Source organism: Saccopteryx leptura, chromosome 10 (assembly GCF_036850995.1).
Source record: "Saccopteryx leptura isolate mSacLep1 chromosome 10, mSacLep1_pri_phased_curated, whole genome shotgun sequence".
NCBI lineage: Eukaryota > Metazoa > Chordata > Mammalia > Chiroptera > Emballonuridae > Saccopteryx > Saccopteryx leptura.
In genome coordinates this window covers 19,587,295-19,602,493 of record NC_089512.1, presented here as the reverse complement: position 1 = coordinate 19,602,493, position 15,199 = coordinate 19,587,295, and the positions used below count along the sequence as shown (strand labels likewise).

The window sequence follows — 15,199 nt, the reverse complement described above, 5'->3', positions numbered from 1 at the left end:
CCTTTTACCTTTTCCTTAATGAGACTATTTATTTATTTTTGTAAGGAAAGGAGAGAGAAAAGTTCATCACTTAGCAGGTTAAAAGAGTAGCTGGATCCATTAGATTCAAAGAGCAATCTCAAACTAAATATACTGTTTGTTTAAGTAACATTTTGAAAAGACCCGGTATTTAAACACAATTTCTAAGTGTGTTTAAATGTTAAATTTTTAAATGACTTGAATAATTGAGTGCCTTTATATTACATGAATACATGCTTTTTAGTCATTTGCCTAATAAATAGACAATTAACTGTTAATTTGGATGAAAAGTTCATTATTTACTGAGTGTTGACTATTCTGAAAGCTCCGTGTCCTTCATGGATGGGGCTTATATCAGAAGAATTCTAGAATCCCTACAACTCCACTTTTGTTTAAAACTTATTTGAGTTTAGTCTACCCGGTTGCACTTTATTTTTGCGAGGAAAGTATAAGAAAACAATCTAAACGTGCAAAAATTCGTGTACTGGGATCTTAACTCCGTTATCATTTTACTGAAGGGAGAATTGGGCAACAGCTTGAAAAGTCCACAGAAAGTTGAAGTTTTACTCGTTTGATGTAATTTATGCAGCCCTTAAAATGAATTCCTGCATTTGCCCACATTTCCAGTGAAGAAACATTATCTTTGCAATTAGGAAACGACAAGAAGTGAAAACAGCTAGACTAAGTAGCACGTCGCCTGCCCCCCAGGTCTTTCCGGAGCTAGGAGCTATGTTAGGGCTCAGAAGAGGTTTCCGCCGGGGAAAACTTGTCTTCGGCTCACCTCATAGGCAGGATGCCCAGCGCACCCCGCAGGGCGGACCCTGGCGTCGCCCTGGGTGGCTCACTCGCAGCGCCGGTTGCGGGGCGCCCCGGGCGGCCAAGCCCTGCCCGCCAGACACACACGCGGAGGACTAGTTAGTGTAGCGCGCCTGCGCGCTCAGTCACGTGCTGGGCGCTCCGTGCAGAACGGGTTAAAAGTCGCGACCGCTACCAGCCCGTGAGGTCCTGGCCGGTCGGAGCGGCGGGCTCCGTTTTCCTTAAGCCGATTTTTACGGTGACCAACCAGCTGCTGTCGACCAGGGACCTCCCTAACCCTTAGCCCGACTCATCGCTATGCAACTAGCAGAGCCACCTAACATCCCCTCTCGCCGACAACACTGGCGCGCCAAACCGCGTCTTTCAACTGACAATGAAACCGTAGCCGCGCAGCACGGCCGCTCCGGGCGAATGGGCGCGAGGCTGGGAGGTGGAGGGGGCAGAACGGTTGGGTCAAGCCCCGCCCCAGCTCGTGCCCCTATTGGCGGGCTCCGCGTTCCTGGGCCCGCCCCCTAACGGACCTGTCGCATTGTGACAGGCGAAAAAGCCAGTTCCTGTTGAGTTGGGGGCGGAGTCAGAGATTGCCTGAGCTCCGCCTGGACTCCAGGGGGCTCCTCCTTCTGCTCCTCACCGCGGGGCGGGCGGCGGGTGTGAGGGAGAATGTCATTGCTGTTCTTATTCGAGGTGCTGCCTCCGTCTGCTCCTGCTTCTTCTCTGGCGCCCTCGTCCCGTCGGCTTTCGCCGCTGCCGCAGCTGCACTGGGGATACGGATGGCTGGTGGGGCGCTAGGGCCATCCGAGTTGAGAGAGCCGCGATCGCGGCCGCTGCGGAGGCGTAGACTCCCCGCCGCCTCCACCCCCTGTTCCCCGGCCTCGCGGCGCTGAGGGCGGGAGCGCGCGGGGCTCTTCCCTCCTCCTCTTTCATCCTCCTCCTCCTCCTCCTCCTCCTCCTCCTCCTCCTCTTCCTCCGGGTCCCCGCCCAGCACCCCTCGCACCAGGCGGCGGCCGCGGCGGCGGCGGCGGCGGCGGCGAGGAGCGAGACCCGCCGCCGGGGCACAACATGGCGGAGCCCTCGGCCCCGGAGAGCAAGCACAAGTCGTCCCTTAACTCGTCCCCGTGCAGCGGCCTCATGGCCCTGGGGAACAGCCGGCACGGCCACCACGGGCCCGGGGCCCAGTGCGCGCACAAGGCGGCGGGCGGCGTGGCGCCGCCGAAGCCGGCCCCGGCGGGGCTGTCCGGGGGGCTGTCGCAGCCGGCCGGCTGGCAGTCGCTGCTCTCCTTCACCATCCTCTTCCTGGCCTGGCTGGCCGGCTTCAGCTCGCGCCTCTTCGCCGTCATCCGCTTCGAAAGCATCATTCACGAGTTCGACCCGTGGTAAGTGCTCCGCCGTCCCTCCCCGCCCCGCCCGCGGCCCGCGGGGTCCCGGGACCCGCGGCTCTGCCCGGACCTGGCCCCGCGCCGCCGCCGCCGAGCCCCGCTCGCTCCCGGGTGAGGCGGGCGCGGTCCCGGAGCTCCAGGCGCGCCCCCTGCCCGTGGGCGAAGTTTCCCCGGGGCAGCCCAAGGCGAGGCTTGGGGGTCCCCGAGTGGGACCTTGCACCCCAGCGGGGCAAGTATGACGACTTCAAGGAGGGTGAACAAAGCCCCTCGCAGCCGGCTGCGGTCCCGGAGTCCGGACGACTCGTGGCGGACTCCCCGCCTCCCCGCCCGTGGCTTTCGCGTTCTTTCATTTTTGCGGGCGCGCGTTTGCTGCTTGGGATCCGATCGGCCAGGGGTTGCCCTGTTGCGGTTAGAGATGAAGCCAGATGTGCAGGAGCTCTGTCTGCTCAGCCTCGCAGTTTTACGCTTTTACTGTTCCTCTTTTTTGCTCTCATTATACGAGAAGGAAAAAAGAGGGAGTGAGGTGTTGTAGGAAAGGAAATAATATCCCTGAAAGTGATCTGAAAGCTAGAGACTCTTATTTATTTAACATTAGATTTTTTTTTTCAAGGCCCTTAAGTGCACTCAGCACCTCGCTGTTCCGCAATTATGTTGGATTGCTTTTTAGAGCAAAATCGTTACTGTTAGCCAAACTGTCACCCTCAGTATGTTGTGCACAACATCCGAAAGCATGGCATTAGGTCCTTTATTGGTCTCTGCAGGAAGATTTGTGGGTAAGAGAATAAACAGTACCACTTCGATAGGGAGCCCTAGATTATAATGCCGGTGTTGCACTTGGTATCAAGGGACTGACCTGAATGTTTTAGAAAATCACCCCATTAGGAGCACTAGCTAATTTAGGCATTATAGTGGTCTGCGAATTATCTGGATAGGAGGATTGCTTTAATTTTTTTTTACAACTTGCCAACTTTTTTTTTTAAACCCTAGCCTATGCCTTTTAAACTAACTTAACTCATTTTGTTGACCTATCAGCCTTGAATTAATCTTACTTGCTAGATCTAAGTAAACTTTAGGATAGTTATCACTTGAAATTGAGAGAGAAAACCTTGAGAGTTATCAAATATATAGATAACATTTTGTGGAGTAAGTTACCTATATATTAGAGTACTGGATTGTAGTTCTGTTATGCATAGAAAATTTGGAGTAGTGCATCATGTATTCCAACACCAGAGGGGCCCATTTATGGAGAATTCAATTTAGAATAACAGTTAATTATTCTGACATTATTTCATGTAACATTTCAGTTCCATTTTAGAAGTTTTGATTTTTTCCTAACATTTTTTAGAAAATAACTTTTTTTTTTTAGTTTTATAGCTGTGGAAAGACTTTATTATACATTTTATCACAGAAGTAGAAAGTAACTTTTGTTACTTGGAACCACAGAAGAAAAATTACTGTGAAGCTTTGTGATCTGGACACAGTGTGCTTAGTCTTCCCTTTGTAACACCAAATTAGATAAAGACGAAATTGGAATTAGAAAATGAAAACTGCTAGTATTTTACTGAGCAGTGTGAAAAGAGAAAGTTCTATGTTTTCAGATTATAACAGCAGAACTGCCTGGCTGACCAAACGTTGCTGGTAACAAAAATACTTGGAGAATATAACCCTTTTTTATCCACATGAAATTTTGTTTCACTTCTGTTTTTCTATGTATAAAAACACATTTCAGAAACATCCTTTAGCGAAATGTGTAATTTGAATTCTAAATTGCATACACGAATCTAAAGGTCTTGGCAGTCTCAAAGGCCCTTAATTTAGGTGTTCTGCTTATTGATAGTTTTACTATTTATTTTTTGTTATATTTCTAAATATTTATGTCCATAGTGTTCAGTAATTTTGATTAGTAGTAGACTTTATAATAAAGGGATTGTCCTTATCTCTTATTGGGGACAAAGACAAACCTAATGTCTAAGTATAATTCAGGTGACTTTAATGAATTAGGTTTAAGACAGAAAGAAATTCTGTTTGCTCACTTATCTTTTATCAGATAGTTAGGCTTCACATTCTTATAATCCATTGTTGAAAAATTTTAAAGAGGGAGTTAGGTGTAGTTTGCCTGTCATTCATTATTACTTTGGATTTTAAATCAGTTTTCCTTCAAAGCTACTAATAGTACCAACACTTTGTTTTACAATCTACCATCCTAGTGTTATGTACTAGCTTAGGAGTCTCTTAAGATGACTATTTTAACATTTAGCAATGGGCAGGAACCTTTAATAACTTTTCAATGTTCCTCTTAGGTTCTGTATCTAAAAACCAGTTTATTCTGGTCTTCCTTGATCCCTTTTTTCATGTCTCTGTTACTGGCTTCCTTTCTTGATTTTTATTGAAAAGTTTACTTTCTGCTTGTTACTGCTATTTCTATAAATTTCACAGTTCTTAAATTGTGTAAGACTCTAGTTAGCTGTTGAGGGTGATGCACTTATCAGTTATAAGGGATGGCCTAGGATGTTGAATATTATATATATATTAAGTTTTAAAGTACAGTGCACATTTTTAGGCAGCAACATTTTTGGTAATGACTTTCTTGCCACTTCATTGCAGTGATTTCCTTCATTATCAGTTAAGTTAGTCAGACATGAGGAAGCAGGTTGAGAATATGTGCTCTCTACTTGCCAAATATTTGGTTGACCAGATGAACAAGACTTAATTTTTTATCTTATTTTTATATGGAGCAAAATGTCGTTTCTAGTTAGTCTTGTTGTAACTATTATACTTTTACATTATATTAAGCAGTACCTTTTCCATAACCACCATTCTGGTAAATTAGGGTGGCTTCTCCCACAGAAGCAATGTAAAAATTTCCCTGTGTAAGGAGAGCTGCCTTTTGCCTTTTCCCTGTCTACACAGGTTGTAGTGGATTCTCCCCAAGAGCTGTAGAGGGAATTCTCAGTTCTGAGTTTGAGCTGCAGTTAGCTGTCAAAGGGCAGCAGATGACTTTTTGCAAGGCAGAAAGCTGCAGTTCAGAATTGAAACTTGGAATGCAATTTTTCATAGACACTATGATACACATAGATTAATCAGTACAAAACGTGTTTTCAAAGGAGCAGTAAACCCATTTGGAAGTTGGGGACTACTTCCTGTGCTTTGAGGTCTTCATGTTTTTCTTCACTTTGCAGATGGCAAAAAGAGGCTATTGACCTCAGTTCTGAAGAAGACAAAATGGGTAATAAAACCAGTTTTAGAGCACAAATGCCCCCAAATCTTAAAAAGTGTAGAATTATTAACATTCGTTCAGCTATACTTCAGAATAGCTATACTTTCACTGATTTCATGATAATTTGAAATATTAATATTTCTAGCCTTGAGCCCTTGAGATCCTTTTAAATTACGAGAATCCTTAGGGAGGAGGTGTGGGGAGTACCTGTCAATACTGTATTTGATGGTGGGATGGGACCTGCTCCCATTTGAGGTGAGTGTGGTGGCTTCTAGAGGTATTAATCAGGAGTTTCATGACACATATATCTAACAGGTCCTGGAGTAGTAAAGGTCTATCAGCGAAGACTTGGAATGTTCTATTTACCTTTAGGGTTTTCTTGAGGTCTGACTTGGGTAAGACTGAACACCCTTTACTGCCTTATGTAGTGTGCATAAAGGCAACATTGGTTGTAGACCAAGCATTAGAAACTCATAGTAAGAATTTACATTTAGGCCATGACCTAGATGTTAAGAATGGGGGGAAACTTACTAGCCTCTAGTATCTGTACTTAAGTAAGTCTATTTTTATGTTCTCAGTGAGTTTTGAGTGCTTTGGAATATGAGAAAATGTTAAAAGTTGTCTTTGTCATAGCTTAGTATTCATTAGTGCATATTTGCTCTCAAAAATAGTGGGAAGATTCATATTTTTTAGTTACCAAATCATTTTTTTCTCAATTTATATACTTTGAAAGTTTAATGCTCTAAAAGAGAGACAATACCTGAATTTAAAAGTTTATAAACCTCACAATGCAACAGCTCTACATATTTCCAAATTATTATATTATGAAAAATTTCAAACATAGAGTAAAAGATGAAAGAATTTTATAATGAACACTCATACTCAACACCTGGATTTTACAGATAGTATTTTACTTTATCACCTTTCCATCTGTTCATTACTGCTTTTATATCCTGCTAACAGACACTGATAGTGTGCTGTTTGTTGTAATGTAAAGAATGTTTATTTTGTTCCCCAACTCTTTGATAAAGAGGATCTCTTATTTTTGGATAGCGTTTGTTTTCTGTACTTGAACATACTTGGCATAAATACTCTTTCGATATAATTTTCAGTTGGACTACAGATTAGAATCAGATTTCAGTCGTTTTGGGTTTTGGTTGGTAACTTGCCTGAGCACATTGTAAGTGCATTAGCCCATATATGTTAAGTAACTTGACTGCTGAATTTGAGGAGAAACTCAGAAGTTGTTTAGAAGGGTATTCATGATGGGTTTTTTTATACTTAATTGATGTGGAACTCCTAAATTCTTTTGAATTATTAAGAAACCTTTTATTAGTCTGTTGCTTTCTCTGAGTCTTCTTATTCATGCTTTTTCTTTACTATGTTTTGTTCAGATGTGATATTTAATTTAGTTTTATGTATGATTGCAAAAGTGGCTTCTGTCAGTCCCTACAATAAATAGGTAAAAATAAAAACATTTGGCCTGACCTGTGGTGGCGCAGTGGATAAAGCGTCGACCTGGAAATGCTGAGGTCGCCGGTTCAAAACCCTGGGCTTGCCTGGTCAAGGCACATATGGGAGTTGATGCTTCCAGCTCCTCCCCCCATTCTCTCTCAGCTCTCTCTCTCTCTCTCTCTCTCTCTCTCTCTCTCTCCCTCTCCTTTCTAAAATGAATAAATAAAAATTAAAAAAAAACATTTTCAAGTAATATATAGGAACCACAAATATAATGTATGGACCCAGTTAATACTATTGAAAGGGAAAGAAATGTAAATGGTTACTCCATCTCCACTTCTTTATTTGATTTATGTTATTCTGGTGGATATATTTTTATTTTAAGCCACCTGCTTTTTTCTGAAAAGGTTTTTGTGCCCTTACTTTACCTACTTCAGATCATGAGTATTTTTCAAAGACTTAAAATTTTATATAGAAAGTGGCAAACTGTAGAATTGGGGGCAGGGAGTAGGAGTATGTTAGATGAGGGTGAGGGTTAGAAGAGGCTCTTATGTTTTAGGTAAATGTAGGTTAACTGGCATTTGTAGACTCACCAGGAAATGTACACATTATTTGGGATTTTATTTCTTTGGGAAAATGCTTTCCTAGTTTAAAACGAAAGAGCTAAGCATGTTTTGGAATGTAACCTGTATATATATAAGTTGGGGACTGCCTTTATATTGGTCAAGTTTGTACAATTTTTAATTAAGGAGTTGTGATTGGTATCCTAATTAAGTTAACTATATCATCTGTGACCATTTTTTTCTTCCTGTGGAATTTAGTGCTATAGGATAACTTTAATGCATAGTGTAAATAAATGGTAGTAAACAGTTTTGAGGTGTGTTGTTACAACTTGATTTTAGATCTCAGAATTGAAATTAGTAACATCTTTTATTTCTACATATAAAAGATATTTTAATTTAGTATTCCCCACAAAGATTAAGTAATGCAGTTCTGCCTGTCTCCAAAACCTGTCCTTTTCACTGCATCCTCTGTGTCCAAGGCCATCTTAACTGGAAGTGTCCTCCATTTAGTTTGTTTTTTTAACAAACTGCCCTGATTTAAGTCTTAACATATTGGCTTATCAGAATGCCTGGGCACAGTCTGTGCTCTAGCTAAGCTCACGTTGGGTAATGGCTAATTACTTTGTTTTGATGTAGGGAAGAGAAGAGTTGATGATGGCTTGAAGTTTTTAAACCTGAATTACTAGGGAATTTTAAGAGATTAGCTGAATGAGAGGAAAGGTAACTGAATCCAAGTGCATATTGTTTTCATTTATATTTTTTTGTTTGTAAGAAGTTCATATTAATGAGGTTGGAAGTTTTAAGCTATTCTAGTTAAGGACATAGAATCTAAACTTTCAGAGCAGACCCGGAATTCGTTAGCCTAAGGACTTTTAGAGTACTTACAAGTTGGTTTATCTTGTTTTCTGGGCAAAGACTGCTATGAGAGGAGAGAAGTACTTTTACTAAAGTGGTACAGTTGTAGCTCGGCTAGATTTCTCTCCTATATTCTTTGCATCTATGTTTGCATTAGAGGCAGTTTTTGAGTTGTTTGAAACTCTTATTTTAGAAGATGAGAAGTTAGTTTCTACCAGAATATTGGAAATGTTGGCAATTTCAGTTTAGCTATGGAAACAGTTTTTGTGGAAAGTTTGAATTCTTTTAGAATTGGTGATTTTAAAAATTGTGTGCATCACAATTAACTGTAACTTTTAAGTTCTCAAACTTTTATTTTTTGACTTTTTTTATTTTTATCCAAAGGAAGATATTGACTGAAGACATAAAGAAATGTTATGTTTATATTAGTAAAGTGTTAGTGATTAGTTGATAATCAGGTTAATAATTTCTCTTTGGAGGTTTCATTTTAATTTTGATTTCATGCGTAACAGGTTTATTAGCTATTCTCAGATAATTAAATATTTTTCTTCACAGTATTGAGTTTTTTCTAGCAATTTCTCCAACCTACAAGTGACTTCAAATGAATTTGGTTTTTAAACTTAATTATTGGATCCTTCTCTATAGATAGGTCCTATTGCAGTACACAGTATACTGTTTCCATTATATTTAGAAAATTAAAATAGTAATTCATAATTAATTTTTAAAGTTCCAGTATATGCACGGCTTAAATTATTCATTTCTGGCCAAATCGGTGGAATGGAGTTGGTGAAAAGAATTATGACTGACGTGGTCCATAATTCTTTTGACCTCCATCTTTACTTTATGCCTTTTCTTTGTAAATTGAGATATAATTAACACATAACATTTTATTATATATGACATAATGATTCAATATTTGTATGCATGTACAAAAAATTACCTCAATAAGTCAACATTTGTCACTGTAAATAGTTACAAAACCATTTTTTTCTTGTAAGAACTTTTTTTTAGGTGAGGAGGGGAGATAAGGAGGCAGACTCCCTCATTCACCCCAACTGGGATCCACCCAGTAACCCCCTCTGGCACCAGTCTGGTGCTGATGCTAGAGTACGGAGCAGTTTTTACTGCCTGAGGCTAATGGCACTTCGATCTAACAGAGCTATCCTCAGCGCCCCGGGCCACACTTGAACCAGTCCAGCCACTGGCCTTGGGAAGGGAAGAAGGACAGAAGGGGGAGAGGGAGGAAGAGAGAAGTAAATGGTTGCCCTGAGTGGGAATTGAACCCGGGAAGGGGGAGAGGGAGGAAGAGAGAAGTAAATGGTTGCCCTGAGTGGGAATTGAACCCGGGACGTCCATACGCGGGGCCGATGGTCTATCCATGGAGTCACCAGTGAGAACTTTTAAGATCTACTCTCTTAGCCTAAGATCCTCTTCACTTTATGTCTATTCTTAAAACACCAATAACTCCTGTAAAATACAATATATCTTATTTAGGGAGGTTTAATTATTAAAATAAACTATTTTACCCACTTGTGTAATCCACAGGAAAAGCATTGGAGAACAGAATTATTGGAAGGCAGCACTCTTGTAGTTTACTGATATTTTTGAAAATGTCTTAGATGTTTACATAAGTAAAGGATGTGTTCTACAAAGGCTTTTATTATCTGTGCGGAAAGATCTTCAGTTTCAGTCTTTAAATAATTTCTCTTTTATGGTAAAATAACACATTCTGAAAAGTATATAAACCTAATTCACAGTATGGTGACCAATTATAGAATACCCACGTGACCGTCAAGAACTAGAACATACACCACATCAGAAGCCTTGGTGTGTGTTTACTCATGCCGTCCCTACCCCCTGCCCCCACACACACACACACATACACACACACACACTTTAGTAATTACATTCTTTTCCTCATAAATGGTATGATTTTGTGTGCATTACTAAATAATATAATTTAGTGTTACCTGTTTTAAAATTTTGGATAAATGCACTCATGGCTTGTCTTGCTTTTTTTGTTCAGCATTGCTTTTTCAACGTTTACCTTCATTGATCAAGGGGTTGTTGAAAGAGTGTCTAATTAAGTTTAGCAATAAGTTGATTAACTAGGTTTCTTACCCACCTAAGAGGGTTACATGGTCTTTGGCAGCAGGTAATATCTAGAAAAAGGAAGGCATTCATCTCTTCACTGGAGGTCAAATATTACTTTAAGATTGGACTCTTCAGCTGGAGTCAGCCTTGTCTCCAGATAATCTTTAAATTTTTTTTTTTTAAACAAAGACAGCGAGTGAGTCAGAGAGAGGGATAGACAGGGACAGACAGACAGGAACGGAGAGAGATGAGAAGCATCAGTCATTAGTTTTTCATTGCGCGCTGCAACACCTTAGTTGTTCATTGATTGCTTTCTCATATGTGCCTTGACCGTGGGCTACAGCAGACCGAGTAACCCCTTGCTGGAGCCAGCAACCTTGGGTCCAAGCTGGTGAGCTTTGCTCAAACCAGATGACCCACGCTCAAGCTGGCGACCTCAGGGTCTCGATCCTGGGTCTTCCACATCCCAGTCCAATGCTCTAACCACTGGGCCACCGCCTGGTCAGGCTGTCTCCAGATAATCTTGACAACTTTTTTAAAGGTACTAACTGGCCAGACAGATTCAGTCCTACAATTGACACAGACTGTGAGAAAGAGCGAGCAGGGGAGGAGACATCAAGATACAAAAGATAATCAGATAAATGCAAGAGACAAAAGATAAATAACCAGATAAGTGCAAAATTATTAGTTTTTAACCTATGTTTTTTTTTTCTTTTGCCAATTGTTCATTTTAAAGTATATATATTAAAATTTAAATAAGGAAAGGAGTGGTTGTAGTTCTTGAAAGAGAGAAAGAGGAAGAAAATGTTGGAAGGGGATATAAACTGAAGGAATTTAGGAAATGTTGAAGAATGGACTGTTTAATGTACAGTTTGATATTTTTTAGAGGATTGTTGACCCTAGGTTGTGTGTAATTTCGTTTGTGTAGTGTCATGAGATCTTGAATAGCTTATAGTTCTTTTATATTGTTTTCTCCTTCCAGTCTTCCATGGTTACCACTTTTATTTTTTCCCCAAATCTTTGTTTTCTTTACTGATTTAGTGCTGTCATGGTCTTCAGGAGGAATGGGAAAAGTATGATAGGATCCTTTCAGAAACTGTCTTCTGGGAATATTAAGTTTTATCCAAGAAAGATAAAACAAAGGTCTTAGATCTTTATATAGGAACTTGTCTATTGATGTGTGCGAATTTGGCATTATCTGTTAGCAAGTGATTAAGTATATTGGAAACGAAATTCTAGCTTATAAGGTTTTTTTAAATTTAGAAAATAGGGTTTGTTTTTTTAATTCATTTTAGAAAGGAGAGAGAGAGAGAGAGACAGAGAGAGAGAAGGGGGGAGGAGCTGGAAGCATCAACTCCCATATGTGCCTTGACCAGGCAAACCCAGGGTTTCAAACCGGCAACCTCAGCATTTCCAGGTCGACGTTTTATCCACTGCGCCACCACAGGTCAGGCAGAAAATAGTTTTTAAGACAAATTTGAATGCTCCATAATACATTTCTGTTTATCGGTCAGAGTGATTTTCATCAAATTCAATGTTTTTTTCCTGCGCTGCATTATTATGGAACCCATGCTACTTAAATGGATAACAGTTGATTTATTTTGTTAATAAATAGAGGACTGTTACCACAGTTAATTCATTGTTAGTTGAAGAATTTAAATCTAGGACTTTCTTCAAACTTTCAATTTTGTCAGCCAGTATTTCTACAGAATTCAAACTTAAAATTTAAACTAAGCATCATAGAAAAGGTATACATACTTATCCATTCTCCCCCAAATCCCATGCAATTTGTGCCAGAGAGAATTATAAACGACTTTGAATTAGGCTGTATTTGGATAATGGTCCAATTTATGATTTAAACTATTGTAATCCCTCTGGTATTCCTCTTATATAAATTCCCCAAGAAAGTGGGGATTCTTTTCGGAAATGTATTAACTGTTAGGAAACATGCCAGGCATACTTCTTCCAGAGATGACAATCTAGTGTAGTTTAGCTGCCTCACATTTGAGAGGTAGGTATAGGTATGGGTTTTATTAATCCCAATATAAAGCAGACTTCCTTCATTTAAATTTTGTTCAGGACTTTTTAACAATTAAATAGGTCAAAACCATTTTGAAGAAGATTTTAACATCTGTAATGTAAAAACACTCAGGGAGACTTGTTATTTGGCTCTTTACCTAAATTAGTAAGATACTGTTATGGTGATATGGTGCTCATTTCCCCCTCTAATCATAATAATATTAATAACTTATTTTTCTCATTATAGACAGATTAATAGATCTTTTAGGGTAAGAACATCTTTTCTAATCTTCTAGAATATTTATTCCTACGCTGTAATGGGAACATAGGGAGTGTTCAATTTATAGTATTAACTCAGGCCCTTTATCTTTAATGATAACAACATTTTATGTTTTGGTGATGATAATAGCACAGGAATTCTCTATTGTGTAATACCTTGATTAACCTTGTATTTGACTGTGATGTCAATAAAATCATGTGTAGTTGTGATATTGTACTTTAAAATAAGAAATATTTGTTTGGTCTTCATCCCTATTTCTGGTACAGAGCTCCTGAAACCCGTATAATTTTCTAAGTGATGGGGGTTGGGGTGTCTTTTGTTATGTTAATGAGGTGAGGTTTGGAACACCCATGGGTAATCTAAGGATGGGGCCGGTTGCCGGTGGAGTCAGCTTGGTGATTAGAGGGTTGGACCTGTAAGCCCCCACCTCCCTGCCTTTTGGGAGCAGAGTGGGATCTGGTTGAATCACCTGTGGTCAATAAATTTAATCAGTCGTGCCTGTGTAACGGAACCTCTGTAAAAACCAGAGAGCTTCCAGGTTGGTGACCACATGGAGATTTGGGGAGAGTGGTGTGCTGGGATAGGGCATGCGACCTCCACACCCGTCCCACTTACTTTCCCTATGTGTCTCTTCTGCTTGCTCTCGAGTTCTGTGTTTTCATAATAAACAGGAGATCTAGTAAGTAAAGTGTTTCCTGAGTTCTGTGAGCTGCTCTAGCAAATTTGTTGAACCCCAAGAAGAGGGGTTGTTGGAATGGATGTTATAGCATAGGTGACAATTGGAATTGGCATCTGAAGTTGGTGTAGGTGGGGTGTCAGTCTTGTAGGACTGAGCCCTTATCTGGGATTTGATGTTATTTCCAATGTTATCTCTAGGGAGATAGTGTCAGAATTGAGTTGAATTGTAGGACACTCAGCTGGTGTCAGAGAATTGCTGGTAGTGTGACAACTCCTCAACCCTTGCACACACATACATTGAGTTGTTTAGTGAACCTCTTAGTATTGAACATCATGTCTTTCCTTTAAGGTCTCATTGTAAGGTTTCATTTATAGAAGGAAAGAGTAATGAAGGAAGTGATTTTTGTCAGTGGTTACCATCAGTAATCACTGGGAAATGGCTGGTTGGCTGGATAATTTGAGTCTCCCTCTTAAAGGAGGGAGACTTTTGCTCCATGAGTGTTTCTTCCAAGTACAAGTAATTTTTAGTTCTGTCTCAAGTTTTAACACACTAGTTAAAGAAACGTTGAATAAGAAAAGACACACTTGCCTGACCAAAGGCGGTGGCGCAGTGGATAGAGCGTCGGACTGGGATGCCGAGGACCCAGGTTCGAGACCCCGAGGTCGCCTGCTTGAGTGTGGGCTCATCTGGTTTGAACAAAAGCTCACCAGCTTGGAATCAAGGTCGCTGGCTCGAGCAAGGGGTTACTTGGTCTGCTGAAGGCCCGCGGTCAAGGCACATATGAGAAAGCAATCAATGAACAACTAAAGCAGCGGTTCTCAACCCGTGGGTCGCGACCCCGGCGGGGGTCGAACATTTTATTTAAAAATGTATTGTATAATAAATATGTATTTTCCGATAAATATGTATTCCCGATGGCTTTAGGCGACCCCTGTGTTTTGGTCGTTCGACCCCCGCCGGGGTTGCGACCCACAGGTTGAGAACCGCTGAATTAAAGTGTTGAAATGCGCAACAAAAAACTAATGATTGATGCTTCTCATCTCTCCGTTCCTGTCTGTCTCTGTCTGTCCCTCTCTCTGACTCGCTGTCTCTGTAAAAAAAAAAAAAGAGAAAAGACACACTTGTTCATGTCTAAAAAACACGAATGATAAAGGTTTCAGTGCTGTTAACTTTTGAAACAGACGAAAAAAGACAGATGTCAGCATTAGAAGTAAAACTTCCAAGCTGGCATTTTGTGTGAACTTGAGTAATCTATCTTGATGTGGAGGAAGAATAGCAATAGAAATTATCATTAGTATATACAGCCATTAGAATATACTAAATTCATTCAAATGGTGAGTTTGAGTGGTGTTAGATTAATGACCAATTTGATATCTTGACTCTTGATTTAACTTTTATGATCATAGGTCATAAGATTGCTTAAGGATCATTGACTATTGTGTATCTTGAGAGTTAAATAAGCCAAGACATAAAGTCTTGATCTTCTTTTACTGTGGATTGAACTCTAACAAAATGACTGGTCAGCTCTTTAATTATACTACTGTTCCATATAAAAAACAGTATTCCTGTGAGTTCTAAACCTGATATGCTATAATGATCAGTTTTAGATGGATATGTGCTTTAAAAACAAAATCTTTATCAATGTTCCTTTTAAAATAATCTGTTATAGTGAGCAGGATTTGTTGATTATATCATATTTACAATTTTAACATTGCATATGTTCTTAATTTTAAAAATTTAATAAATTTGCTTCATGGAAGTATAATTTCAATATAAAATTATTTTTACTCTAGACTCCTGGTCAGCAAACTGGCTCATGAGCCACCT

At 40.2% G+C, this 15,199-nt stretch overlaps 1 protein-coding gene across 1 annotated transcript in view; it reads left to right on the top strand.

The window, feature by feature from the left end:
• The first annotated feature begins 1,436 nt into the window (after positions 1-1,436).
• Positions 1,437-15,199, top strand: part of STT3B (STT3 oligosaccharyltransferase complex catalytic subunit B) — a 75,340-nt gene continuing 61,577 nt past the window's right edge. Inside the window, exon 1 of the mRNA XM_066350437.1 lies at positions 1,437-2,207. Coding sequence (XP_066206534.1) covers positions 1,894-2,207 — 314 coding nt within the window. The 5' untranslated portion in view covers positions 1,437-1,893. The remainder of the gene's footprint in view (positions 2,208-15,199) is intronic.